Source organism: Megalops cyprinoides, chromosome 7 (assembly GCF_013368585.1).
Source record: "Megalops cyprinoides isolate fMegCyp1 chromosome 7, fMegCyp1.pri, whole genome shotgun sequence".
In the NCBI taxonomy this organism is placed as follows: Eukaryota; Metazoa; Chordata; class Actinopteri; order Elopiformes; family Megalopidae; genus Megalops; species Megalops cyprinoides.
The window spans coordinates 10,229,264-10,256,998 of record NC_050589.1 but is presented as its reverse complement, the minus strand read 5'-3'; the positions used below and the strand labels follow the sequence as shown (position 1 = coordinate 10,256,998).

At 44.8% G+C, this 27,735-nt stretch overlaps 1 protein-coding gene across 3 annotated transcripts; it reads left to right on the top strand.

Moving 5' to 3' along the window:
- Positions 1-706: 706 nt before the first annotated feature.
- On the top strand, positions 707-26,983 carry tfe3a (transcription factor binding to IGHM enhancer 3a). Of its 3 annotated transcripts, none has more exons than XM_036533912.1 (11): positions 707-835; positions 1,297-1,536; positions 10,208-10,321; positions 15,174-15,417; positions 15,628-15,849; positions 17,079-17,174; positions 20,118-20,235; positions 20,844-20,900; positions 21,062-21,137; positions 21,550-21,697; positions 22,893-26,983. In XM_036533912.1, exons 2-11 carry the CDS (start codon positions 1,358-1,360, stop codon positions 23,388-23,390), a joined length of 1,752 nt encoding a protein of 583 aa, XP_036389805.1. In that variant the 5' UTR covers positions 707-835; positions 1,297-1,357; the 3' UTR covers positions 23,391-26,983. The 3 variants fall into 3 exon arrangements, with proteins under 3 accessions (XP_036389805.1, XP_036389806.1, XP_036389807.1); XM_036533913.1 differs by lacking the exon at positions 707-835 and adding an exon at positions 1,029-1,095; XM_036533914.1 differs by lacking the exons at positions 707-835; positions 1,297-1,536 and adding an exon at positions 6,496-6,955.
- Positions 26,984-27,735: the final 752 nt, after the last annotated feature.

The following is a 27,735-nucleotide window of genomic DNA, read 5'->3' as shown; positions in this document are numbered from 1 at the left end:
TGATTCGAGCATCAGCATTGAACAACAACAAAAATAACATACCATAGGAACCTGTATTTGTAAAATATTGTAATATTAATGCTAATAATATTAACGATATAACTATATTCGCTATAATTACTAATAATGATACTATTAATAATTCATGCTATTAATAGTAATAACAGTGTGTATTTAATGTATTCTATTAATATATTACATAAAATACATAATTAAGAATTCATTGTTTCGAGCACATTGGTTAGTCAGTGATTTGGTAAATTACTGCATTGCAGTCACCTTCACACATCATTGCTGTCACTATCCTTAAGTTGTAGCTTGTTGCCTATATATTTTAACTACTCAGCAAGCAGGCTAGCCAGTTACGCATCAAATCTGTAAATAGCTACCTATTTAACCAGATTGGTAATCAATAGCGTATGCATATACAATTCTCTAAGGTTAAAATGTATCGTAAGGTTCCTCAGCCTTTTCGCTTTCCTCAGAGCCTGACGGTTCTGGCTGATGAAATGTTTGGAAACATCAACAACATCCCAGAACACACGTCCCTCCCCCACGCAATTCTATTGGTTGAGAAAAACGACTGCCTGCATGTAATAAGCATCTATTGGATCTCCCCCCTGTTCATCATATCTCGCCCGATCAGTCGTTTGTAGGTTGCGTCACCGCGGATTTCCCCTGTTTTTTTATATAGAAAGTGATTTCACCGCTCCGCTCTAAGCCCTGACATAAGGCTGAAATGCAGACCAATGTCCACAGCTAGCTAAATCACGGGCTAACGAGCTGCACTGGAAACAAGACCTGTATACCAGCTGTCACACTTTGGACGGAGACGGTTAGCTTTGCTATCCGCTATTTATTGCCAAGCATTAGCTAACTTAGCTGACAGTCTGCTGGTAGAGCTAAAGAGATGTACCAAGCATTGTTACAGTAGCTAGCAAGCTAACAGGTGAATTAGTTGTAACGGAGATCGCCGGCTGGACAACTTGCAAGTGCGTTAGCTAATATTAACGTTTACTTATTTGACAGCTACCCGTTAAAATAATATTAGCCAGCCCGCTGGCTTATTTGAACGGATCGCTAGCAAAGTGCTGGGTAAGTTAGCTTGCTACTTAGCAATAGTGGTTTAACAGCAAAGTAACGTTAACTAACGGTCGCTATACATATAGCAAGTCAGTTTTATCCAGCAGGCTAACGTCAGCTAGTTTGTTAATATTTTTTCCGTTTTTTGAAACACGTCAGCTCGGTAGCCAGCTCAGAAGTTACCTAACCATTTTCCAAACATTTTTCCTTTAGTAATTTGGCGGCGTAAAGAAAAGAGGAGCGAAACGAAATTTTCTTTGAAACCGCCTGAGAAATGTCTACCGTCGCCTCGGAGCAGGAGAAAGGCGAAAAGGGAATACTGCTGTTGTCGGCGGCGGATCTGTACCCAGGTGTCAGCCAGGTAGCGTTACCTGGACAACCTGCGCCGCACGAGCAGCCGCAGACCGTGTTCGTCATCCTGGACTCGGGCGCGGACGCTGTGAACTTGCTAAGGTGAGTGGGTTTCATCATCCAACTCAAAATTTGATGAGCTGAATTTTCACCGCAATACCTGTTCTGTTAGGTGTTCTACAGGTACAGATGCGTGATGCTCTAGCGCAGGGCTTTGAAGTTATGGCATTCTAAGACACGCCAGAGTAGTTCAGAACAGCACCTTCCACCACGGCTATGGGATTTGATCCTGGGGCTATTGTGTGCATTTAATTACTGTGCTCTTTGCATGCAAAATTATAATAATGAATAACTCTGTGCCGTTTCCTGGATTGCCTTTGTGGCAGTTAGCTAAGCTACCTATCTGTGCACATACGACCACACTACGCAATTCACTTCAATTTAATTCAGTCCAAAGGTGCTTTATCGACAGGACAGACAATCGCTGTGCTGCTAAAGCAAAAAGGCGAACTATACAGAAAATAATCAAATACAGCCATACCAATGAAAACAAAACACATATTCATGAACGTTAAAATTGCTAAATAAACAACAATCAACCTTACACGGCGCATCCATGTAACAGTAAACTTTAAATTGAACAATTATTTAATTAATTATTTTGATTAATATATACATGAGTGGTCTCTCATTGCCAGTCTTCGTTGTTTGGGACCCGGTGGCTAACTGGCTAGGCAGCTACGACGACATTTTTCAGAATAAATTCAATGTTATTCGGTTTAATTAGCATGCTAGCTACCGTCGGCTAGCTAACTGAAAAAAAACATCTCTGAGTTACCTGTCCCGAGTCGGTAATGCGTCCAAACCGTTACGGAATGGAATTTAGGCCGAGCTAACTGTAGCTGTAACCTTAGCTACGTTAACTAGCTGGATAAATAGTAAGCTGGACAAACTTGCTACAATAGCTAAGTCTGCTTCTGTTTTCGGTTACCTGCTATTAAAAAGCTAGCCAGTTTCATGCATTCTGCTTAGATAGGTGCGTAATTATAGTGGCACCAAATAACGCATTGCTAATGCGCCATAGTTTGTCGTCATTGTCAGTTTCGATGGATTTCGATTGTCGTCCTTTATTTTTTGCAAGTTAGATGGCTTGGTACCTCTACCAAGCCCTCGGTGTAAGTTTTTTGTTCTTGCTAAACAGAGAGTCTTTTGTTTCGCTAAGTCTGACTAGCTAGTAGGGTTATACAAACGGGAGATGTGGCATTGAATGAAAGCGAAGTTTGGCACCAAATTCAGCGGGTGAGTCATCGTGCATTCCGATGAACTCCTTACTAGAGAGGATTACAGAAAGTCCCTGACCGGCCTCCCCCACTTCGCATATGGAGCAAAGCAGGGGGGTGGAACAAAAGATTAATTAAAACAGAGAACATGTACATCCCCGGCTCATTTAAACAAAACGTAATGATCTCGTCAAGCAGGCCCGATCGTTCAGTCTTGTAAGAAAATATTTTATTTTAACGGCAGAGTAGCTGGCCAGTGATTGTGTTCTCACTGCTGCACCTGTCTCGTTTGATTGTATTAAATTATTTTAACAATGTTCTTTATGGTGAAACGCTTTAAGACTCGTGTTTGCCCTGTTTCCTTAATTGGTAGCTAGTCTACGTGTTTAATCATCCAAAACTAGGTCGGTGGGTCGCTCGTAATTACCATTTGAAAATGGGAGCCCGTCGAATAGCAATATAACTGGTCTTTCTTTGATTATTCAACAGGTTGACGCTACGTTTTTTATTATGAAAATAAACATATCCAAAGGTCGTGGCTCGGCCTTTTGTAACGCTAGTGAACCGTTACAGTGATGCACGAAATTCCATTTCTCCCCTACAATTACAGAAGCCCAAATCTGATCAGCTAGCGCAGTCAGTTTACCGTCGAGTTCAACAGGTGTCTTAGCAAATCAAATCAGCAGAACCATCTGGTCAGAAGTGGGATAGAAAAGAACGTTGCTTGGTAAGAGAATAATCCACATGGTTTACCCAAAGTATTTTGGCTCTTCCCTGCACAGTAACGTTTATATAAACAAATACCTTAACATTCCCATACGCTAGACGGCACAGAATGATAAAGCACAGGACGTCAGTAAAGTGTAATGCTTTTGGACTCAGAAGGTTGCTTGTGAGCTTGGGTTGAATAAGTATAAATGCAATAAAGTTTTTATTAATGTAAGCAAATATAAAGTAATGGTAAATAGAATGAAATGTATACATTATTGCCATAATGAATTATGCAAGCTGCCAGCCGATAGGAGCATTTGCTAAGTAGACGGATGTAATAAAATTGGGAGATAAGTGTAGAAAGGCTTTGATTCACACTTCTGAGACTTATACATTGTCATGTGCTGTTATACCTGTGAAAGGTGAGGTTTGTGAATGCTGAAGTCGTTGTCTGGGTTTGCGTTGTGTCATTGAGTGTTTGAAAAGATCCTAACTGTGAACACATACAATAAAAATATTTTGGAGAAGAAAGCAGGGAGTACGGAATGCACAGCGTGACAAAAAGACAGGAATTTTTTTTTGGGTTGAGAGGATTGGCTGCCATTTCGTTTACAGCTCCTTTCACCCTGGTCGCCTTGTTAAGGCAGATAAGATAATGGAAAGCAGGACTTTATTATTTTTCACCGCGCTGACCGTGGACCTTGAGTCTATGAGGATATGACTCAGCAGATCCAGCTGCACGGCTCTTGTTCCTCTCAGGCCTACATCCTGTGGATTTCTTGGCTGTGATGAACGCAGTCTTGCTGAGTTCTGTGTTATTTGCCTAGCCTCAGCTCACTTAAATCATTGCTCCCCCCTCCACCTTACCCTTCTAGATTTACACAAAAGCGTCATTCACCCAGCTTATATGCCGTAGGCTATTCATTTAATACTCCACACACTGTAGGCATTCCATTGTCTCTCATGTTTTACTTAAGAACAATCATTTTCCTTAGATTTTTTAAACTCTTTTTTTCTTTTCCTTTACTTCTTTACCATATGTGATTCCACAGAATAAATGCAAGTTAGCAATCAGTTTTTTTTATATTAACAAATATATATTGCACAGATGAAACATCTCATGTTGTTCATTTAGATTCATGTTTTGTTTTTATAGTCCTACATCAAATGTCCATTGTCTATAATTTAATTGAAGCATTTGGAACTAATCGAAGTAACACCTGTATTACTACCACGTGTAAAATGAGGTTAAGCACAGGTGTTATTGAGCCATTATGAGCACTCATTGTTATGGGTGTAGTCAGAGAGCTGTTGGAAAATTTCAGGCAAATGGTCAAATGGTCATTGACCTCCACTAGTCAGGTGACTGCTAGAAAGTAATTCACAAAGAGCACGACCGTCCACTGTTAAAAAACCATTATTAAGAAATTCAAGGCCACTAGGAGAGTTCCATTTTTGCCTGGAGGGGGATGCCAGACATCCTACTAGACCGTGCTGTGAGAAACATGGGTACCAGTTGGTCATTTTCAGGAATGTCGGGCCTCATTGGGATGCCGTGCCAGGAGAAACGTCCCATTTCATAAGCAGTATGTTTGGTGCTGAACAGGTTAGGTTTGTTATATATTGTCTGGTCTTGGTGCCTTTAGAATGAAGGAAAAGGTGGATTCATGCATTAGACCAGGACATTTTGGCTGACAACCTGATACCCTCTGCTATGAGGCTGAATTTTGGATGAAAATGGATTTTCTTGCTTTGTGCATCCAAGCAAATGGATAAGATGAAATCAAAATAGCATGTAAATAGCAATAGCCATAGCAATGCCCAGACCTCAGTCTGACAGACTGTTTGTGGATTGTATTAAAGAGAACAGTTCACAAAAGAAAATGTAAAAATCTAAAGAAGCCAGAGATTTTCTGGCCAGAGGAACAGTTTATGGTCCCTTTAGGGAAGTGCCTGGATCTCATATAAGACCACAGGAAGTATCATAAAAGTCAAAAAGAGGATGTTCACAATAAAAGTGTTAACGCAGTTGATTCTTTTCTCTTTTAAAGCCTTTATTTTGCTCTACAGGGTTGGTAAATTTAAAACGTATACTCTGCATTATTGATGCCAAAATACTGATTGTAAGTCGCATTTCTTCTGTTAAATTGTGTTCACTGCTTTTTTTATCAGGGGCATGAACACATTTGAGGGTCACTGTTCATTATTCAGCATTGCCAACCGTTAAATGCTGAACTCTTAAAAGCTTTCCTTTGGGACACGTTTTTTAATAAAACAGATGGTGGGTGCTTTTATGCAAGCCTGAAGGCTTACAGTTCTAAATTATTATTAAAAAACGAGGACACTCTCCCTCTCCTGTCACCATCCCATGATTGTAGCTGTTCTCCAAGCTGGCTCGGCGTTTTCACTTCCTCGCAATGAGTCAGGGCGAAAAACTCATTAGCCGTGCTGTTTCTCGGCGGCTTCTCTCACGGCATGGTCAGCATCCATCTCTCACTCAGCAGCCACGTCACTCTCTGCATTATGGTGTCAGTCTTCAACCGGCTCACAGCACTGTAGTGTCAGCGTTCACCCAGTAGTATCTGTGTGCTCTCACTGTAGTGTTATTTAGGGTGACCATACGTCCTCTTTTTCCCGGACATGTCCTCTTTTTTGGGACCTAAAAAATGCGTCCCAAAAAGAGGACATGTCCGGGCAAAAGAGGACGTATGGTCATCCTAGTGTTGTTCACTCATTCATAGAGCTTCAGGCCCTGCTCTTGCAATGAATGTCCTCTCCTTCATAGCTGTGTGAGGAGGTTATGGTGACCCCCCCCCCCCCCCCCTCCCCCGGCACAACATTGTAGCATTGGGCTAGAAGTCATTGCTTGCTTAAAGCGCAGCGGTTATGGTGGATGGTGTTCGTTTCAGTATTTGCTCGCTAAATTATGTGTTCCAAAACAGTTCCCTACTTTTATGAGGGGGAAAACAAGGCGAGAGCTATGAATGTGTGGCGATGTTGTGAAACGGCGCCCTCCTGTGGTGACAGGCGTAAATGTCATAGTTTACCAGCTCTCACTATTTTTAGCAACTCTGTCGATGTCTTGAGGGTTGTACGCAACTTAAACCATTTGGCTAATTTTCAAAGCCAGTTCCGACCGTAGAGGAAATTCACGTTACCTTTACAAACCGCGGAGACGACGGTGAAACTGCTTTAGTAGGATCGGGATGCAGCCTGACGATATTTTCTATTTAGTTCGAATATTTGCCGTGTAAAACCGGGTAGCAACGGGAGTGCTTCCTCTTTCAAAATGGCAAATCATGGCTTGCTTGCCGAAGCTTACAAAACACGGAAATTATGATTTCGACAAAGAATGCATGTTATGACTGTTTATCGAAATAATGTCTGCTCTAGTTAGCGTACTGGACAGGGTTTGAAAGGGAAATAGTGTTCCCCGTTGTATGCCAGTTGTGGAATTTCGACGTGTGGCCGGAATATTCGTCAAGTTAAGCCTACCCGACACTTTTATCCGACAGGCGGACCGATTTGGGGTAAGTTAAATGAATAAATAAGGGCGGTAAAACGGACATCTGCTTGCAGAGTAAAACGCGATTGCTGTGTTTTTCCCTTGTTTTCATGTTTGAATCCGCTGCCGGTGGAACAACGGCGTTTGGCAGGTTGGCAGGGCAATGTTTACATTTTGCGGATAGGTTGAAGTGAGGGACCGGGCAGGGGTGTATCTCGATCTCGGAGACCCCTCCGTTGTGAGTGTTTAAACGTCTTTTGGCGAATTAAATTGATCAGCGATCACCATATTTTATGTCATGGCCTACTGAAAATACCGAACAGGATGGTTCGTATGGCACTACGATGAAACGACAAACTTAGAACGAGCTTATCTGTTGGTTAGATAGCAAAGTCAACAGGCAAGTCACTGTTGGTATTTAAGACCACATCTTTCACCTAATGTTTTAAGGTTTGCTTTAAATGGTTTACTCAATTCATATCGTTGTTTATGTGTATATCATGTTAATCGTCAGTCGTTTAATAATAAACAGCCAGGATGGTGTTTGTTTTTTCTTTTATTTTTCCGTTCGTGACCAAGAGAAGCAACATTCCGAGTCTTGCAATCCACACTTTGGTCGTGAAGCAGCCGAAATTTTAACGTAATAATAATAATAACTCCTGTTAGCCCAAATGCATACTTCTGGTACTAGTTTTAGCTGCCATCTGAGAGGATGTTCTCTTCTTCATGTGTTCTGGAATACAGCGTTTGAGAAGTCATTGGCATTAAATGTGTTTTCTTTAAGATGGTGTACATTATATCGGTAACGGTTTTAATACGTTGTATATGGCTTATCCAAACGGAAACTGTGTCACTTTTGCTGTCAGTTTTAGCAGATCTGTTTTTGCTAAAGCGATAGAGGCCTAGTCAGAATGGCTGTCACTGCTGTCTGTACTTAGGATCCTCAGGTCCAGAGTCCAGCGCGGTGACTCTGTCTCCTGCTGACATACCCACTGTGTGCTTCAGATGTGTGGGCTGTTTTTCCACTTCTGATGTGAAATAATGGCCGTAAGTGTCACGTCTGCTTAATTTTTAAAAAACTTTTTTAAAGGACAAAGGGCCATAGTTATTACATTGAATGTCCCCTGGGCGTGTTGAATGTTGATTGCTGATTGTGCGTTTTCGTATGTATCATTTGCGTTGCTTCAGGGAATGATAGTAATATAAATAATAAATAAGAACTGGTATTATTATTAGTATTGTCGTCTGTGAGTGAATGGAGTCATTTAGAATGCATGGCTTTATTCCTGTCTGGCGTTTTGGCTGTGGTCCGCACAGTTGCCAGGTCCTTTCAGAGGAGGGTTTTACCCCAGACTGCTAATCCCACGGGAGTTTCCCACACTCCACAGTCCAGCTAAGGAGCTCTGGCTGCTGCTGAAGGTGTAGGGGAGTTAGGAAATTGCAATGTTAAGAAGCATTAATGATGGAACATGATGGAACAAGTTCAACAATTGTAGGTGAATAATATTCACTGCAGTGCATACAGTGTCCAGTGTCTCATTACTGTAGAGGATTTTGAGTGTAAAAGGCACACAGAAGCCGTGTTGAGAGAGACAGTTGATGTAGGCCCCAGTGTGGTGTATAACCTTATCTGTACCTTGTTCTTTGTTCCTACTCAGTATAACTCAGTATACCATTTATTCTCTTCCACCTCAGCCCTGGCACACCAGACATGAGTTGTGGTATCATTAATATGTCACATTTTCGGGGTTTTTGAGTAATGGAGTGCTTTTGAGTGTCTGCCAGTTAGCAGTGTGCTTTAAAGTAGCTATGCTTTGTGTGTTGTGCCAGACCTGAATCCTCTCTCTATGTGAATGGGTTTAAGCCTTTGCCAGATAGCTAACATGCCTATCTCTAGAGGAGAAAAATATGTAGGAATCAATGGGAAGCAGCCCTTTTTGAGATGATTAATAGGAGAGCTCAGGCACTGTGTAGCTTCCCATAAAGATGCAATGGGATCAATAGGTGAATTTCTCACCCCTCAGTCCATGTTATTGATTGCTTTGCTGACTGTTTTTTTCCTTGTACAACTGTGTGGAGAAAGGACATTCAGTTGTAGCAGAACTGCAGACAAAAAGACCCTTGTGAATCACAGAAGCTGTTAATGGTGAAGGACATGCTTTGTGAATGAGGGAAAAGTAGGGTGGTACAAGCATGTCTTTTTTTTTTTTTGGAAAATCAGAGTCTGCCTATGTGATGATGCGTTTTCCAGTATTTGCGGTATGGATTTTTATCAACAGGCAGCCTTGCTTAATTCTTCCTTTGGCTGATAGGCCCTTTGGTAAAGAGAGGCAGAGGGACATGGCTGCTGGGTATTGGGCCGTTTGCGCAATGCCTGGTCTGTCTGCAGTCCTGCAGGCCTCTGTTGTTTGAATTCCGGACGCAGCAGTGAAAGACGGTCGCGCAGGGCCGTTGCAGCACCGCTTGCGTGAGGTCTGCTGAGAAACGCTTTCTGACATTCCTGCAGCCTTGAAAGGACAGAGGAGCTGGTCGCTGTGCTGCCCGGACGCGCATCTCGCAGTGCCTGGCTGCAGTCCTTTTCCCCCTGCTCCAGTTTCGCGTCACCAGACGGTCTGGATTTTCCCTGTGTTTCCAGGCCTGGGCTCAGTAACCCTTTCATGTGACGCAAATAGCCCGATATGAAATTAACTTCACTTGATGCGGGTCGTTGTGCCCTGGCAAGCTGAACAGGTTCTTTGACGTGCACCTCTCAGTAGGTATGGCCGTTTGTATGGAGTGCTATGCTGAGTGTTAGCTATGCTGTTATATCTTCCCTTAGTGTGAAGACCAGCAGACTAACAGTACAGAACTTAATTTTGGTGGTTGTTTCGGCGTCATGTAGTTAGCCTCAGTATCGTTGCCCCCCTCCCCCCCCAAACCCAACTTCTGTCTTTGCAGCGTTACTCGCTAAGTGTCAGCAGATCATAGCCTGTTTTCATGGTTTTTGCTCTTTCCCTTCTCCATTATTGGAAAAGATCAAACGGAATATTTTCTTCCTTTTCTTCTGAGTGGAACGCATTTCACAAAGTTTCACAAAGTTTCAGCCAAAAGCATCTGAGATGTTCTCAGACAGAGAGTCAGCACTCATGAACTCCGCTCGTAACACTCCCCTCCGCCTACCCGCGGTGGAGGTAATGTCACTCTGTGACTGCTTTCCTTTCAGGCAGAGAGAGTGCGCACCAATGTTTTGATGTTATTCTTCAGCGGTTCTTACAGTGTCTCCTGTCCTTCACTGCAGTGTGGAGCCTCTCCTGCCTGAGTCGGGGATAGTTGCAGACATCGACATTGAGAACATCCTCTCCTCGAACTCGGATACTTTCTACCAGCTGAAGAGCCAGCCCATCAGTCTCAGGTGAGCTCAGACCCACAGACACTCTGCTATGACACCCACATGTTTGTTGTTGTTTTTCTTTTTTGGGCCAAGACATCCGGTTGTGGTTGTTCAAATTATAATTATCAGCCCACTGTTTTCTGAAAAAGTCTGTAAAATTGAAGTGGTACTTGGACGAGGGGGTATCCCTTCTTAAACTGTTCCAGTTTAACGACTCAGGAACCCAGAATAGCAGAACCATGTCATGTTTGGTGTGTTGGAGTCCAGGATATCAAGAGTTTGTGACGGAGCGCTGCTGTGGCGGCTCAGTCTGACTGACACATGTTCAAACAAAAAGAAAGAAAGAAAAAAAGAAGACATTATGAAATTATTCTGTCTCTGGCCAAAGTATTCAACATTGGCATTTATCTGTCTAGTTCATGCATATCCTGAAGGATTTACATCAAATCAGATTAACAAAATATGTTTGTCTTTTTGAGTAACACGTGACCTGCGATTTTGTAATTCTTATAAAAATTTGAATGTTGTTTTTCTGCTGAATTTCTGTGGGTAAGTGTATGTAATTCCTGGCACGGTTTCTTATGGTTATTTATTGCTGCCTGATCTTAAAATGAGAGTGAGCAAGGAATGAAGAGACCCAGGAGGGTAGGAATATACAGAGTCTTATACGTCCGTATTTCAAATACATGTGTCCTTAATGGTGACATTTTGTTTCCATTTGTGGTTAAGTGAGTTAGTGTGGCCGTCAACTCACTCTTTCGGTTTGGTAAGAGTAAGAAGGAGGCCTTTTGACTTCCTCAGTAGGACATAGTATGTGTTGTACAATCAAAAACAATTTCTTTAATATATTGAAAAGCCCCCAGTATAATTTTTATAACCGTAGTATTTTACTTCAGTCAGTGTGTCAGGATGTCTCTGAGTTTGTAGATATTGTGTACATCTTGAGCTGTGCTACAGTCTTACTTCTAAACGCCAGTGGCAGAAGTGATAGACATCAAGATGGAGTACAGCGTTTAGGTCTCAGAATACCTGTGCAGTCAGCGTGGTCTGAGCGAGGATCCAGCCTGCATCTTTTGCAATTACACAGCGCAAGTCCAGACTAGAAGTACAATTATATCTCTGTGCAAAAGCCCCAAGTCCGTCTCACAGGGGAGCAATTAGTCTCGTTTCCAATATAGGCGCAGGAACTTGTGGGAACCGGGGCTAAGCAGGGTCTGCCAGGCACTTAAGCACAAAATCTGTAAGCCTTAAATCTGTGAATTAGCCTTCAGCGGCCTGCTGTTTTTGCTTCTTTACTTTTGGTAAGTTTAGCACATGTGCATAACTTCTCATAGCAGTACTAGCTAGCTAGCTTGCTGTTGGCTAAAAAAATGGCTTTTGTGCTTCCCAATTCTGTGCACAACCAGAAATAACTTGAGTTTGTGAGTTAGTGAGTACACTCGGCCCCTCTTTACTCTCTCCGCTCAGAGGCAGTAGCGAGGTAAAGGCCTTGGCTTTAAGCCTTACTCATAGCCCTTCTAAGCCCTGAACCCTAAGACCCGTGAGTTTGAGTTCCTCTGAGGCAAAGGGGCCGTTGACCCAGTGTCTTGGGACGCTGAGGGTTACGTAACTTTCATTGAGGGACACAGATACCCAACGAGCTGTGTACACCTGTCTCCGTGTGAGCATAGGAGGTGTGTGCGTGCCTGTTTACGTGCATTCATCTCTGGTGGAAGGAGGACAAAAAGTGCAGCTGCCAGAATGTTTGAAATTCACTCCTGTCACCTCAGATGATGACTGTACGTTTCATCCCTTTACATCACTGAGTTTACAGAGGGGCTCAGACCCTCACAGGGACTCGGAGTAAAGCAAAGTCTGAAAGCACAGTCAATCGTGAAGATGAAGGTCCAAGTCATTCTCTCTGTTCTGTGTGTTTAGGTTTATGCTCTTTTTATTGCTTTGAAGAACCGTCTGTAGAGTTGTCCGTGTCCTTGAGAAGCATAATAAATGTTTTTTTTTTCCACTTGGCTTACTTAATACTTAATTTCCCTTGTGTACATTGCTAAAACTACCTACGCAACTTGTGTATTCCACTTAATGTTTTCATTGTATGTGTTTACACTACAATCAGGCAGACGAGCTTCAAAGGCAATATTTCCTTCCACGGATTATATTCATACAGAGTGAATCTGCCAAGTGAATGGCTCATATTGTTCAGTAGGGAGGGTGGGGGTGGGTGTAACCGTTTTGCTAAAAACTCCAGCAGCGGAAGGTGTAGTCTTACATTACGGGTGAGAGGCTGTTTTCTCGGTCGTTCCCAGAAAAGACGCCTGTAATCGAGGGGCAGAGGGTGTGGACGGCTCAGGAAGAGGCCGGTGATGGAGTGCCCTGAGCGTGGGAGAGTGCGGGAGAGTGACCTGGCCGGCATAGCGCGTTTCCACTGAGGGAGGAGCTGAGCTGCTGCTCTCCGCTCTCCGTTCTGTCAGCAGCGGGCCTGCTCTGTACAGCCTGACGCCCCAAGGCAAGCAGGGTGGCATTGTGGTCAGGAGCAGGGCTTATAACCGAAAGGTTGCCGGTTCAATTCCCTGCTGGGGCACTGCTGCTCTACCCGTGGGTGAGGTACTTAACCCCCACTGGCCTCAGTAAATATCCAGCTGTACAAATGGATAAAATTGTAAGCTAGCTGTAAGTATGTAAGTTGCTCTGGATAAGAGCGGCTTCTAAATGACAGTAATGTAGTGGAAGGTATGGCCGAAGTGCTGCTCGCTGTCACTAAAGGACTGTTATTTACAAAGCAGAAACATTTACTATGAAAGCAGTCTTACTTTTGCTCTGCAGAAGCTGTTTAACACTTGAATGTTACACCGCAGCACAAATTCACATGCAGCAGTTCTGAAATAACACCTGCATTGCATTCTAGGCAAGAAGGCTGCAAGCCAAGGCATTCGAATGAAATCTGCCCTCTGGTTACGTAACCGGAGTTCGCTGAAGATGTGCTGCAAAGGCATGTCAAACATAATTGTACCGGATATGAAATCTCTCCCATAACGTAGGTGTACAAATTAAATATGGGGCTTAATTCTACACCCAGCTCAGTCTGTGTCTTACACAAATGTGTGTGTGCGGGCGTGCGTGCATGCATGTGTGCGGCTCCCTGTATATGTGTCAGTGTCTTCACTCACACACACACACACACACACACACACACACACACACACACATACATATACATGTGGCAGAGCTGAAGTGAGTAGCTTGTGTGAGGTAGCCGAGCAGCCTCAGCGGTTACGTCACTCCCTGAAACTTGGTTAGCGAACATCATTGCCGACAGGCTAGGGGCGAATTGCCTTTAGCTTAACTGGTAACGACGCTGGCTGTAAGGGGTTGGCAGCACAGCAGTGAGAACTCCGGTTCGAAACTCGCTCGCTTGCTGACCCAGGTAACATTTAGTAGCAAGACACAGCGCAGTCTAGGCCCGTTACATAGACGCACACCCTTGACACAGCCCATGTATTTATCAGCAAAATACCAAACCCTAGAAAACAGGAGTCCATTCATTCCTGTGCGTTTGTGTCATGGCCCTCCTCTCAGCAGGGCTGGGTGTGGCAGACCTTTGGTAGCAGAGACTTTTACACCTGGAGCAAGGCATCAAGGTTCAGACTGTTGGACAAGATCTGACCCGGCATGTCTTCCACCAATCCCCCCCCCCCCCACTGCAGCATACTAGAGAAAGGAGCAGTGAGCTTTCCTATTAACCTGCCTGCACAAACAGAGAAGCAGACAGGCCCGGGCTGATACAAAACAATGAGTCACCTGCTTATTATCACTGAGAGCCCTGGGGCCACCCCTGATATGCTCCCGACTCACTGAACCAAACACCACCAAGGCCATCAGTGTCGTGTGTAAATAGCTTAGGGGACATTCTCATTTCGTTTAGAGCACAACAACAGAAAAACATCACAAGTGACTCCTTTTTTCCCAGAACCCTTCAGGATGCATTTGTGTTTTTTTTTTTTTTTTTTATTCTGGTTTTCCTGGGTCTTTTTCACCTTCACTCCATCCCGTATAACGTCTGCGTTTGCTAGTGTGCCAGTTTCGTTATGAAGCGGCAGGTGCTAGCACGCGATGTTGTCGAGTGAGGATTCTGCAGGCTCCCGGGGAGATGAGAGGCTCAGAGCTGCCTCCGGTGTCGTGGTGTCGGGTTTCTGTTTTGACTCCCCTGTCTGTGCGCAGGGACTTCCCAGTGACTCAGCAAAATCTCACAGCTGCTGTTCTCCTTAACGCTTCAGTCCAATCAGACAAGGCGTCTTATGCTAGACCATGTGTTACCCCACATAGCACTGTAACCGCCCACCCTCTGCCTGTCCAGTACAGAAAATTAGAACCTTAAGAATACTCCCCCCACAGTCCTTCCCACACACTGTTTATCTCCCCGTATGACTCGCTGATGCGTACAACAGCGCCCCTTGTGGGAGACAGTGGAAGTGTGTGGTAAGAATTTGTTACAAGGGAGTTGTTGGAAGATGGAGGAGAAGGAAGGGAAAATGATTTTTTCTGGAGATTGTAAGCCTGGAGAAAGGCTTTTTCACAATGACTAAGAGTTTTATTCATTTAGCCTTTATTCAACCGCGAAGTCTATTTGGGTTAAGAATCTCTTTTTGGATTTATTTATATCATAAGAAGTATGTCCTAGTATTCCATATCAAGAAAACTTTAAACATACTGCAGAGTGATGCATTTAAATTCTGGTTAAATGATACTTACTTGTGAGGTTCCTGGAAGGATTTGTAACATGCTGATTTAACTGAGAAACAGTGGCAGTCGTGCTTTGGAAAGTGTGATCCGTGTGTCCTGGTGACCGAGCGTGCGTGCCTCTCTCTCCCCCCCCCCGCAGCCCTGCGGACGCGTCGGCCGAGCCCTCCCCCTCCCCCTCGGGCGGCGCAGTCATGACGTCGCGCGTGCTGCTGCGGCAGCAGCTGATGAGGGAGCAGGCGCGGGACCAGGAGCGGCGTGAGGCACAGCAGCAGGCCTCCTCCGCCCAGCTCCGGGCCGCCGACTCCTCCCCCGCCATCTCCGTCTCCGCCCCGCCCAGCGCGGCCCGCCCGCCCCCCGCGCAGGTGCCCGTGGAGGTGCTCAAGGTACGACCGCACCCTGTCTCTCCCGTAGGTGGTGCCAGCTTCCCATGGTGCACCTCTTCACTGTCTGAATGCTATTATGGATTCATACACCCCAGCAATGGGCCTGATTGTTGGTTTGTGACTGAAATGTTGTGTAGCTGCAGTGTTTAAATTGTATGAATAATATCTGTGTGAAGTTGGATACCATTTTTGTCTCTTTGTGTCTGGCAGGTGCAGACCCACCTTGAGAATCCCACCAAGTACCACATCCAGCAGGCCCAGAGGCAGCAGGTGAAGCGGTACCTGTCCACCACCCTCGGGAATAAGGTGGCCAATCAGACGCTAGGGGCTTCCCCCTCACCTCAGTCTGGCTCCGCCCCTGAGCTGACCCCTGCCGCCAGTAGCACCCCGAGCAGTCCTATGGCCCTGCTCAATTTGGGCAACAAAGAGGAGGTACGGAACCCGTCTCTCACCTGTGAATGCTATGACAGGCTTCCCTGTGCACTCCACGGAACAGATTCACAGAGGCGGTTTTATTTAAAACAGAGATGGTTTTACCTCATTTAAAGCAAAGATGGTTTAACCTTTCTTTAAATAGCAGAGATGGTTTTACCTTATTTAAACCTCCAGATGATGCCTAAAAATGGTACCTCATTTCATTTTCAAAGGATTATCCCATTAATCTTTAAAGCGGAGAGCCGAGATTTTGTTAAACATAATTAGAATAAATCATAACTCGCATTATCTTTTCTTTCCAAATATAGTAAATCTATTGTTCACTATTATCGACAGTGTGCTGTTGAATGTATTGTGGCATTCGCAGGCTCTCCAGAGGGGAGTGAACAAGAGGTTAATGTGATAAAAGCATTCGTGTTTCCCTCCCCTGACATTCTGAGGTTAACATCGACATGGACCACACCACATCTCACAATATAACAAAAAACAACTGAATAGAACTGCTAACCTGGAAGTACCTTTCAGTACCTCCCAAGCCAGAAACAACCTTTCAAAGAAACCAGAATGAACTGATTCAGTAGCATTGTTCCACGTTTAAGTGTTGTAGCACTTAGCAGTGCCTCGGCAGGTTATACCCCCTTATTAGAGTTATGTTAGGCCATGCTTTCAGGGCTCTGTGTGAAGATGGTTCCCCTCTTATGTTGCACTGCCTGGTTTGGTGCCACATGGTGCTGCCAAATACCACACCAGCAGCTTAATGACATCTGAACCCGCAGCACACAGCGGGCCTGTGCTTTCAGACCAGTATACTGCTCCGGCAGCTTTCTCACCGGCTACATCTGGGGGTTCGATTTAATTAACTGGGGGTCAAAAACATTAATAATCAAAAGAATAACGGGGTGTAAGGCCCTGAAGATGAAAGCAGCCCCAGTTACTGAAGTGGTAATTCACTTACTCCCTTTGCTGGCAAAGGCCTGTTCTTTAATCAGGCAGTTATACAGGCAACTCTTGTGATGTCATCTGATGTGCACTGCTGGTCCCAGAGAAGACTTGTTTTTGTTTATCACATCAGTGTGGTTTGGGAGTATCCTGTATATTAATGTCATTATTCGCCTGTTTGATTTGCGAGGAAATGACTGTAAAACCTGGCCTGTTCACAGTACCGTCAGCCAGCTGCTGCCCCTGTGTCCCTGTTCGAATATTACTGTTGTTGTTTATCTCCTCAGATTGATGACGTCATCGATGACATCATTAGCCTGGAGTCTAGTTTCAACGATGACATCATGACATTGATCGACTCTGGCCTACAGCTGCCTAACACGGTATGTAGCAGTATTCTTATGTATTATGTGGTGATGTCACCGTTTTTGGCGTAGAACGTCATTGGCATTCGAAGTATTTTTTCCTGGTTTTAGTCTTCCAAAAACAACTGTCCCTTTTGTCATTTGCCCACTATTTACTTTGATTTTATTTGTGTTATTACATTGACATGGTGAGAAAACAGACATTTGTAGCGCAGGTTCCCAAAATTGTTGGGTATTGATTCATAGCATAGGTACCTAAAATGTGAGAGACAAAAAAAACTGTGCCCAGAATTTCTGTCGTAGTTGTTTTTCGGCTTCATCCCTGCATCTTAAATTCTTGAACAGAACCAGATCTGCCATGACACAGCAAATGACAGCCATTGGCTGCATTTCAGTTTCACTATTATTTCAATGTGTAGGACACGCCTCTTGTTGCATATTGGATCTGTTTTTATTTTTCCCTTGCACCTCTAAACCACCCCAACCTGTTGAAGGAGTTCCACTGCTTGCTCATACTCCACATATTTAAATATGTGCATTTTTACTGCTTTTTGGCAACTCTTAACCACTTCTTAATAAATTATTCAGAATTTATTTTTGGGATTCCTCTGGGAAAGGGCTGTCTGCCTCCTCTTGGTGAGCTGGGTTTTTTTTTTTTTTTTTTGACAATATTCTCATTCATTGGTTAAAAAAAAAAAGTTTGAAAGGAGACATGCGGAATCAAGTAAAAGCAGTCCTGAAGGAAGCGCTGATTGCCAGCAGCGGGGTGGTACTGCAGGCGCGAGCGGCCTTGTGGTTTCAGGCCAGGGACCGTTGGAATGCCTGAAAGCGCGGCAGCGGGGTTATCAGGCAGGAAGCCACAGAGGTGCGCTCTCTTCTGCGGCCGTTCGGTGGCCAGAGATACTGGAATCTGGGCCCGCGGTGGGAGTAAACAGACAGTTCTGACACATGGCTAACACACGCCAGGCCCGCGCCGGCTGGGTGGGGTTAGGGGGGGGGGGGGGGCGGGAGAGGGAGACGGCGCACAGCCTGCCGCACTTTGCAAAATGCAGATAGCTTAACGGGAAGTTTTTTTTTTTCACAAGACATTTCCCCATTTCTAAACTGCCTTTAAACCAAGGGAAAGAGGAAGGTGCGCGCGGCGCTGAGAAGATGAGGATTTTGGTTTTGTTACAGGAGCATGAAAAGAAAAGAAATAACACTGAGGTAAATTATATATTTTTTGTTTTGTGAAGCGGTCAGAATGCATACGGTGTAGTTGCCTGTCAGTTTGAGAAGCGAGGGCATTTGTGACGGTGCCTGTGCATGGCCTACTGTGCTGGATGTTAGTGTTTTGAAATGAATGAGACTTACAGGGTCACCCAAATGAAAGCGTGTTTCGCGTATTTGCCTTAAAATAGGTTTGTGTTTTCGCTGTAAAACTGTGGCATGTGGAGATAAGAAAAAACGCACATGGAGCCGCGCGACAATGCAGAAGACTGTGAGGAAAGGGGAAGGAGAATTTGGGACCTACTTCTCATTTCAGTAGTCAGCCTTTAAAATGTGATGTACAGCGGTATTCTGCGTGGGTTTTTAGGAGCCGGAGTCAGCACGTCTGCTTTGACCGCTGTCTCATTGGCTTTGATTTATAGCTGTGAAAAGGTGTGCAAAACGGGAGACTTTGCCCTGCTTCTGACTCTTTTAGGCCCATTAAGTCAGGAACCCTTCCACACTGTCCTCTTTGCCCTGTGATGTTGTGCCTGGGACTTGTTCCAAGCCACCGTTGTCTGTTATGTGAAATTACATGATGTGGAGAGCAATTTTGTTTTTAGAAAAGGTGCTGTTGTAGAAGCAGTTCAGTATTTTCTCTCTCCGATACTGACAGAAACCATAACATGCACTTTGTTAAGACTCAGGTTTGCTCAATCTCAGTCTTGTCTGTAACGAATCTTGCGTTTCATAACGCTGTCCTCCTGTGTAGATTAATGGTGGTGTACTCTGTCATGACAGCAATAGGATGGAAACACATTTTTATGGGGGTACGCACAGAGCTACGGCAGCAGAGCTTTACAGATACAGAGTACCAGCAGGTGAAGAGATACCATGAAACATGTTTCAGTCAGGGAACACAATGGATCAGTTAGGAGGGAACACATCTCGTGTAAGACACTATAATGGGGTAATTTCTTCCTAGCTACATTCTACATTTTTATGAAGTGTTTGTTTGCATACATGTATTTTTTATTTTCTGTGGAATTTGTTTGGTTTTTTTTGTCACTTGGACATCAGCAGCATTTCCACTGAAAAGGCAAAACTTATTTTTGCCGTAGTGACTCATTAGTTCTTCTTTGAGCTGAATAATCCTTTCCTGGCACTGGAAGTGCGGCTCAGCTCGGTGATAATATTTGAATTTTGCAACAAAGTCTTTAAGAACATTATTTTCATTCAACTTCGTACCTTTGGATTATGTGGGTGTTGCTGCCTGCCCGCTCATTTTGATTACAATGTTCAGCCTCCATTTTCCAAATTGCAAGCGGCTGTGGCTTCACTTAATGGTGCCTGTGGAAACGTACAGCTAAGAGAAAGTGTTTCAGTCTTCCTCTGAAATGAGCAGGTAGGACAGGTAGAGCAGAACTGCAGATAGAGCAGCAGCTGTGCCGGCCACGGCTCTGTGAGCTCAGGATAACCCTGTTTGTCACTCAGACAAGGTTTGTGGTTTTTCCTCCGCCGTGGCTAGCAAAATTGAGGAAGTTTTGACTAATGCTAACTGACTTGCTTTTATTACAACAATAACGAAACACACGGTCCAGTGTCAGAAGCCGTCACTGCCTTTAAATGGAATTTTCGCAAGCAAACGCCAACTGTTAATGACTTATGTCTTCCCAAAAAATGTTTTCCTGTTCTATAAGTGTGCATGTTCTGTGACTGGGTGGTGATGGGGTGGGAGTGGCCTGATCTGAGCGTTCTGATTGGCTTTCGCAGCTGCCGGTGTCTGGGAACCTCCTGGATGTGTACAGCAGTCCAGGGATGGCGGCTCCTACCATCACCGTCAGCAACTCCTGCCCTGCTGACTTGCCCAATGTTAAGAGAGAGATGACTGGTATGAAGAGTTCCTCTGTTCCTCTTCCTGTGTCCTGGTCTCCTGTCTGTCTGTCTGTCTGTCACTCCTCTCTCCTCCCTGCTGTTAAATCTTAATGTTGTTCCTTGTCCTTGTCTCACGACACCTGACTTCATTTAAAGTCCTCCTGCACTCCCATCTGCATACCCTTTCCTCCATTTCCAAAGTGCCGTTTCAGTGACCGTTTTCCTGGAGCTGTCCCTTTTCAGGAGTCCAGTTCTGTTTATAGGATTTGGTTATGATTCAGCACAGATTGCTGGCTTTAATGAGGAACACCTTTTCCAGATGAAATGGGAAGAAGGGAATGCAAATCTAAACGTACAAACCTGAGGGTTTTTTTTATTTATCCTTTTTGAACAACTTTCAACATATCATATGTTTTGTATGTTATTACTCAATTAGCAAATAAATATGAAGTAATTGCAACAAATTGCAATTCACGACAAATTCAGCAACTTTTTCTGATACCTTTCAAACAATTCCTTTCTTCCTCATGTGATTTTCATGTGTATATTACCACTGTACATATCATACGCATCAGCTGAATAATACTCAGCCCAGTAATTAAATATTAAAATGCTGTGTTTTAGATGCAGAGGCCAAAGCGCTTTTGAAGGAGCGGCAGAAGAAGGACAACCACAACCTCAGTGAGTGGCGTTCTGCTCCGCTGCCATCTGTGTGTTTATAACACGCCATGGTCTGATGTCTTCATGTCTTCCTGGGGTGTATTCTGTTCTGTGATAGCCAGTGTTGCAGCTGCAGTGCCATGTGTAACCCCACCTCACGCGTGTGTTTCTTCTGTGTGCAGTTGAGAGGAGGAGGAGGTTTAACATCAACGATCGTATCAAGGAGCTGGGGGCTCTCATTCCCAAATCCAGCGACCCGTCAGTATATAATTTATCTTGTTTTAATTAAAAATGTAACATTTTTTTGATAGTCTCTGGAGACAACACTTGGTTGACCTTTGAGCATGTGTCTTACAGAGCCTTGCATTTTTCTAATGACCACAGTACTACTTATGGATTGACTGAAAAACGATTTTATAATTCACATTGATATGCAGTAATAACAATAAAACCTTTAAAAAAGCAATGTGAAATATGAAGAGATACGTGAAATTTGACAACATCATCCATTCCTGCCCTGGAGAGATGCAAGGTTCCGAGTCTGTCTGCCTGTGCCCTGTGTGTCTTGAGCATGTTTTGTGCCTCTTACCTGTGTTTTGTCTCTTCTGTGTGTTACCTGTGTGCCTGCGCTTTACCTGTTTATTTTATTTCGTCTGTGCTGTGGGGACAGGGAGATGCGCTGGAATAAGGGCACGATCCTGAAGGCGTCTGTGGACTACATCCGCAAGCTGCAGAAGGAGCAGCAGAGAGCCAAGGAGATGGAGACTCGGCAGAAGAAGCTGGAGCACGCCAACCGGAGTCTGCTGCTCCGCATCCAGGTGAGCGCCTCACGAGTCATAATGCTACGCAGGGTCCTCGTGATGTCACAATGGAACAGTCATACATGGTGTCTTTATGATGTCACACATTGAGTCATCCTACATTGGGTCTTTATGATGTCACGTGTGGAATAGTCCTACACAGGGTCTTTATGATGTCACACGTGGAATAGTCCTACACGGGCTCCTCATGATATTGCATGTAGAATAATCCTAAATCTGTCAATCATACAGGGCTGAATTGGAGAAAGAGAGGGATTTCTGTGTATTTTCTGTAAGGTTTCCATGCATCAGGGTTTTTTACTCTTATGTAGAGCCTCATTCCACCTGCTTTCTCAGAACTGGAAGGAGAGATGCTGTCAGATGTGCAAATGAGTCATAGGTTGGCCCCAGGCAGTGTCCTCTTTACAAATGTCTCATCTCATTTGTCAAAACAAGCGTGATGTTATTAGGCATTGTTGCGTGTAGCATTGACTGCACGGATGGAGATAACGCACATCCTTTTCTACCTAGGCTTGTTTAATTTGATGAAATGTTTGTTTGGGCGAACACTAAATGTTTGCCCCCGGGCATAAACACACATTAAAATCTACTTGCATAATAGTGCCCCTATGGAAACCCGTACAGGAACTCCCCTCAGACAGTGGAATTCTCTGAGATGTACTGTAAAAACTACTCAGAATTTGAGTAGAATGAGTGAGCTGTGAATAGATAGGTTCACACCATCTAGTAAGAACGGGGTAAAGCATTACAATAGCTGTTACTCAGATTAGTGCACTATGATCAGAGTCCCGGCAGGCCTCCCGGGAACAGGGCCTTATGTCTAATTGAATGTTGTATCCGTTCTGTGTCTTATAGTACAGTACTACTTCCATTTCTCATCTCAGAAAATTGGTATTGTTGGTAGATTGTAGAGAATGCTCAAAAAATCCATCTGACTTTGCTATCAGTTACACACATGTTAGAGTGTGTCCCATAAGGACATGGTCACTGTGTAAACCCAGAGGCAGGGTGAGGCATGCTGGGATAGCTTTGGCCAGTTGCTGCTCCACACTGAGTCTGTGAGAGCTGTGGGCCCAGCAGGGGAGGCCTGTGCACAGTGGCAGGAACAGAGGCGGTGGGAGGGTGGTGTGTAGCACGGCTCAGCGGGGGGGGTAGGGGCAGAGAGGAGTGCTGACTGGCTTTGTCTCTGCAGGAGCTGGAGATGCAGGCTCGACTCCACGGCATCGCCACGCCCGCCGCGTCCACCCTGGGCCCCGAGCTGGACCTCCTCCAGCAGCAGCAGCAGCAGCAGCAGCAGCAGCAGGCCGGCCAGCAGCTGGAGCCTAGCTCGGGGGAGGTCCTCTCCCAGACCCTGCTCAGTCTGGGAGGGGCAGGGCTGGGAGGCGGGGCCGCCCCACAGTCCGCCTCCTCCTCCTTCCTGTCCCCGCCCACCTCCGCCTCCCCAGGAGGCGTGGCCATGAACAGCCCCCTGGACCTCGGCGCTCTGAGCTTCGCCGAGCTGGACGACCCCTCCTCCACCGCCTTCAACCCCGCCCTGATGTCGGACATGGGTCTGGGAGACATCCTCATGGACGAGGGGTGCGCCCTGTCCCCCGTCGGGGGCGGGGACCCCCTCCTGTCCTCCGTCTCGCCTGGGGCGTCCAAGACCAGCAGCCGGCGGAGCAGCTTCAGCATGGAGGAGGACTTGTGACGTGGCCGCAGAGGCAGAGAGAAGCACAGCGGCGTGGCCATTCCCTGGGGGGGGGGGGGATGGGGGGGTAAAGAGCCACAACCTCCCTCTGCATTTTCACTCCCTGTAAATACGCCCCCGTTAGTCGAACAAAATCACGATTGAAACAAAAAGCAGGGACCTCCCCCTCTCCCCTGTAGTCCATTCCTCTTGTAGATCAACAGCTCATTTTACCCCATTACCCTCGGCTGTCAGGAGGCTCATTCCTCCTCTCAGCCAGGGCCAGATCTCTCAGCTCTCCGCAGTTAAGAAAAACAAGATTCTTTCAGCACTGAGAAAAAGTCGTGACTCCAGTTCTCCTCAGCTTCCGTTAAAGCTTCCAGTCAAAGGCTTCAGCCGTCAGAGATTTCTGACAATTAAACGAAAGCGCTGCGGACTGAAATGCAGAAAGTGTTGTGGCTCTTGTTGACTTTGGGGGTTTCATCTAAGGAGGTTTTGTGCTATACAGTAGAAAAGAAAGAAAATGTGGCAGAAATACTAGATTTTTTTGAGACTCTGTTCTAGGTTTATAACTGCTTCTCTGTTGTATTTTATTTTGTTTTACTGTATATACAGTACAGTTATTGGGATGGTAATAAGCACTCTAATCCTGGAGGGAAGACAGACTGCAGCCTGTGTGTTCCAGTCTGTGTGTTTCAGTTTTGTTTCAGAGAAACGAAAACCTACAAAAGAAGATCAGTGCTTAGAAAGCCAGCAACATTTTATTTTCATTTTAATACTCAGACCTGTTTTGTATGTAATTATATGCATGAATGTACATCTGATTTAAAGGATCGTAGCCTATTGATTACAAAAGGGATAGTATTGTTTTTTGGCGAGCAGGTAATCTGCGCTGTCATTGGTGGACGTCGTTTGCCAGAGCCTGTATCAACATGTTCAGGAAAAGAAACTGACAGGCCTAACGCTTTTTCAGCACACCGTTTGCAAACGTTCGTTTACGATCGGCTCCAGTAATGGAAGAGGTTTGCCGTGTAGTCAAACACACGCCATACTCCCAGTCCCCCCCCCGTTGCATGACAGAGGACACTGCAGCAGTTTACAGTCTGGTTTGGGAAAACCACACCCACCGGGTGTGTTCACCTGATGACACTGACCTCGGTTTGTGGAGGGGTGAGGCCGGTGGCGCTCGGCGTTCCTGCCCAGGTCAGCTTTGATGGGGTGTGGTCAGGGGTTGGAGCAGGCGGAGATTCAGAGGAGCTGCTAGCTCAGTCTGCCGTTCCCCAGGGCTCCTGTGTGGCTCCTCTCAGAATGCTGTATGCTTTCCCTGCGTAATGGCTGATATGAAATCTCCAAATCAGACAGCCTCTGTCGCTGTTTTTCCTCCAGCTTTTCTTCAGAGAAATTTGCCAGAGAAGCCTGATATTGATATTTAGTGATGCATATATAATGTATGCATAAAGTTGTATCAGACTGAATGCTTGTTCACAAGATGTGTCTGACTCAAACTCTGATCCCCTTGGTCTCCTCCTTGCCACCCGCCTCATGGCTATGTCCTTGTACCTCTTCTCTGTGCTAGTATCTTTTCCACAGAAAAATTGGACTTGATTAAGAGTTATTAAGCAATAAGTTAAAAAGGCTTTGTTCACTATGAGAGTGATTTTTTTTTTTTGGAGGGTGTATGTGTGAAATCTAGACTGCAGAGGTTTCCAGAACCGGTAGACAGTGGTGTGAAATTGTTTTTTCCCTCTTTAATATGCAAATTCCCATATCCGCCCAACAAAATGCATTTGTACCAGTGCCCAGCATCAGAACCATACGCTTTGTATTATTTATCATAGTCATTTGATATTATAATTAGTTTTCCATGAAGTCTCACCTTCATAGGTGCGCCTCTCGCTTATTAGCATGCATTTGACTTCATCCATTTTTGATCGTTTCCAAAGCTGAGTTTCACAGTTGTCATGCATTTGAGTTGGAGACAAACAAAAAAGACTGGCTACGAATGGCCTCACCAGTCCCATCCCCATGCCATGTGCAGACCACTGAGACTGCTTTGCCGTAGTGTGCCATTTCCCCAGGGACATTTGGGATGGCTGCTGCCATTCTCTTAGAATGGAAGAAATTTTTTCCAATATGGTTTCCATTCAGTCGATCAGAATTTTGCGGCCAGTTTCCTATGAACATTAAAGTTAGTTTTTGCTTGTGAAATGTCAGTTGTATGAGACCCACTGTGTTAATAGTAGGGAATAGTAGGAACAGGACTCCCCCCCCACTTTGTTTCATGCTGAAACTGTGCTTGTCCCCATGAACTCAGTGCAGACTGAATAAGAACACTGGCATCAGCTTGGTCACATTGCAGTAATCTCTGTTTCACTAAACCCGCATTAGTCTATGTGAACTTCATTACATTCAGATGCTAATGAACCATTCCATTGTTTTTTTTTTTTTTTTTTAACCTCACCATTTTGCTGGTATAATCGTGTCTAAGAAGCATTCGAGGAAGTGAGAGAGAAAAGGAGGAAACTGTGCTATCTGTAATTTGTTTTAAAGGGGCACGCCACCAAAAAATTTAAAAATCACAGTTATTGCTTACCTTCAAACGACTGTTTCATCTAATAACAAACTGTGCATGGACTGTTTGCACATTCAGTGAGTGATTAAATGTAAAATACAGTAAAGCTGTGCTGCTGAGAAAGTGCACACTACTAAGTACATGCTTTGCAGTCAGATGTGAAAATAAGCCAAAGCTCCAATTCTCTACTGACGGAGGGCTATACAGAACTTGTCTCCAAGTTGACCGCTTACACTTTGACTTGGCTCAGGGTTTGGGGACAAGAAATAAGGAGCAAATTATGGTGAAGTGCCCTTTTAAAATTCAAAGAACAAGGTCATGTTGTCTGGATGGTTTTTACGTTGTAATTGTATGTCATTGATGATGCGGTGAAATTACCAAGTTAGTTGTTGTAAAATGAATAATGGCAGTTTATGTGTGAACTCTTTCGTAATCTGTAGCCAAAGCAGCGCCTTTCCACTCATCCGTGTTGTGCAGTCAGCTGTCTGCCCAATAGCAGCAAGCGAAATTCTGCAGGGTGCACCGTTATTGTTTGAGTGTTTTACTGCGGTGGGCACAGTAGTAGAATTACATTGGGCGAAGAATCGGCATGTCAGTGCAGTTAAATGTTGGAGATCATTTGGCCTCGTAAGTGTGAACATGCGTTGGCTGTAGCTACAACCAAAAACCTCCCATGGAAACTCCCCTAGTGAGCTTTGCTGAGCTTGGATGTCTCCTAGTTTGCAGAGAGAACCAGAAGTCTACCCAAAATAGCATCAGATATTCAGAAGGGCTTGAAGTTGAGGGATTTTTCCTGGCAATGGAAATCCTCCATTTCACTTCTAAACTTGTTTTTATTTTTGCAAAAATAAAATTGTTTTCCTGTCAAATGTTCATATGAGAGCAATACATAAGGAGGAGGAGAGTAGTGTGGGTTATGTAGCCAGTTCCTATATTTCGACACTTTGAGAATGACGCTATCATCAGCAGTACCACCAGGGCGTTAGAGTTAGGCGTATCTCAATTCAAAAAAAGGAAAAAGACAAAAATTACCAATCAGTGTGAGAATGCAATATGTTTGTGTCTGTGTGTGTATAAAATATATATATATAAATATATAAAAAATACAATATATTGTAATGTGCTGAAACATTTCTTATCATATATTTTAAATAGGTTGTCTGCTCTATACTTGTATTATATGATAGTAATACATTAGATTTGGTCTTAATTCATCTGAAGTGAAATATATTCCCTCTGTTACTGATGTAACACCACTTAAGCAGTGTTTTTGTTCTGATTATGTACCCGTGTCTTGACTATCAGTGGGAATGTTCCTTTTGCAGCCAGGTGTGGTCGGGCAAGGTGTACTGTATGTTGTTCGGCCGTTTCGTCTGTAGTACCTGCAGGTGCTTGGTGCTTCTGGATGGTGTTGTCGTAGATGCCGTGTGTTCTGTGTGAACAGTATGGAAGTCCTCGTCACGTGTCCTGGGAAGGGGGGGTGGGGGGGTGGGGGGGCATGTGTCTGTGTTTCCCGTCGCCTCTGCAGAAGCTGCAGTACGCTGCCATAGCCATATGCACTGTGGAAAGAGTTTAGCTTCAGCCTTTTTCAGGTGTGTGTGACATCCCTGTCTTCCCCTTTAGCATGCGACATTCAGGAGAACAGAGTGCAGGCCCGTGGAGGTTGTGGAGGATGTGCGCAGAGGGAAAGGATCTCAGAGCGAAGCTTCAGTGTGCAGTCAGTGAACGGCCCAGGTGTCAGGTCCGTTCAGACCGTGCCAGGGCGTTGTGTGCCGGTGAGGTGCAGTGTGGCGT

Excerpts from the sequence above, each read along its gene's own strand:
- tfe3a (XM_036533912.1), top strand. The coding sequence starts at position 1,358 with ATGTCTACCGTCGCCTCGGAGCAGGAGAAAGGCGAAAAGGGAATACTG. Across the intron at positions 20,901-21,061 it reads GAAGGACAACCACAACCTCA|TTGAGAGGAGGAGGAGGTTT; the intron begins GTGAGTGGCGTT and ends TTCTGTGTGCAG. Across the intron at positions 21,698-22,892 it reads GTCTGCTGCTCCGCATCCAG|GAGCTGGAGATGCAGGCTCG; the intron begins GTGAGCGCCTCA and ends TTGTCTCTGCAG.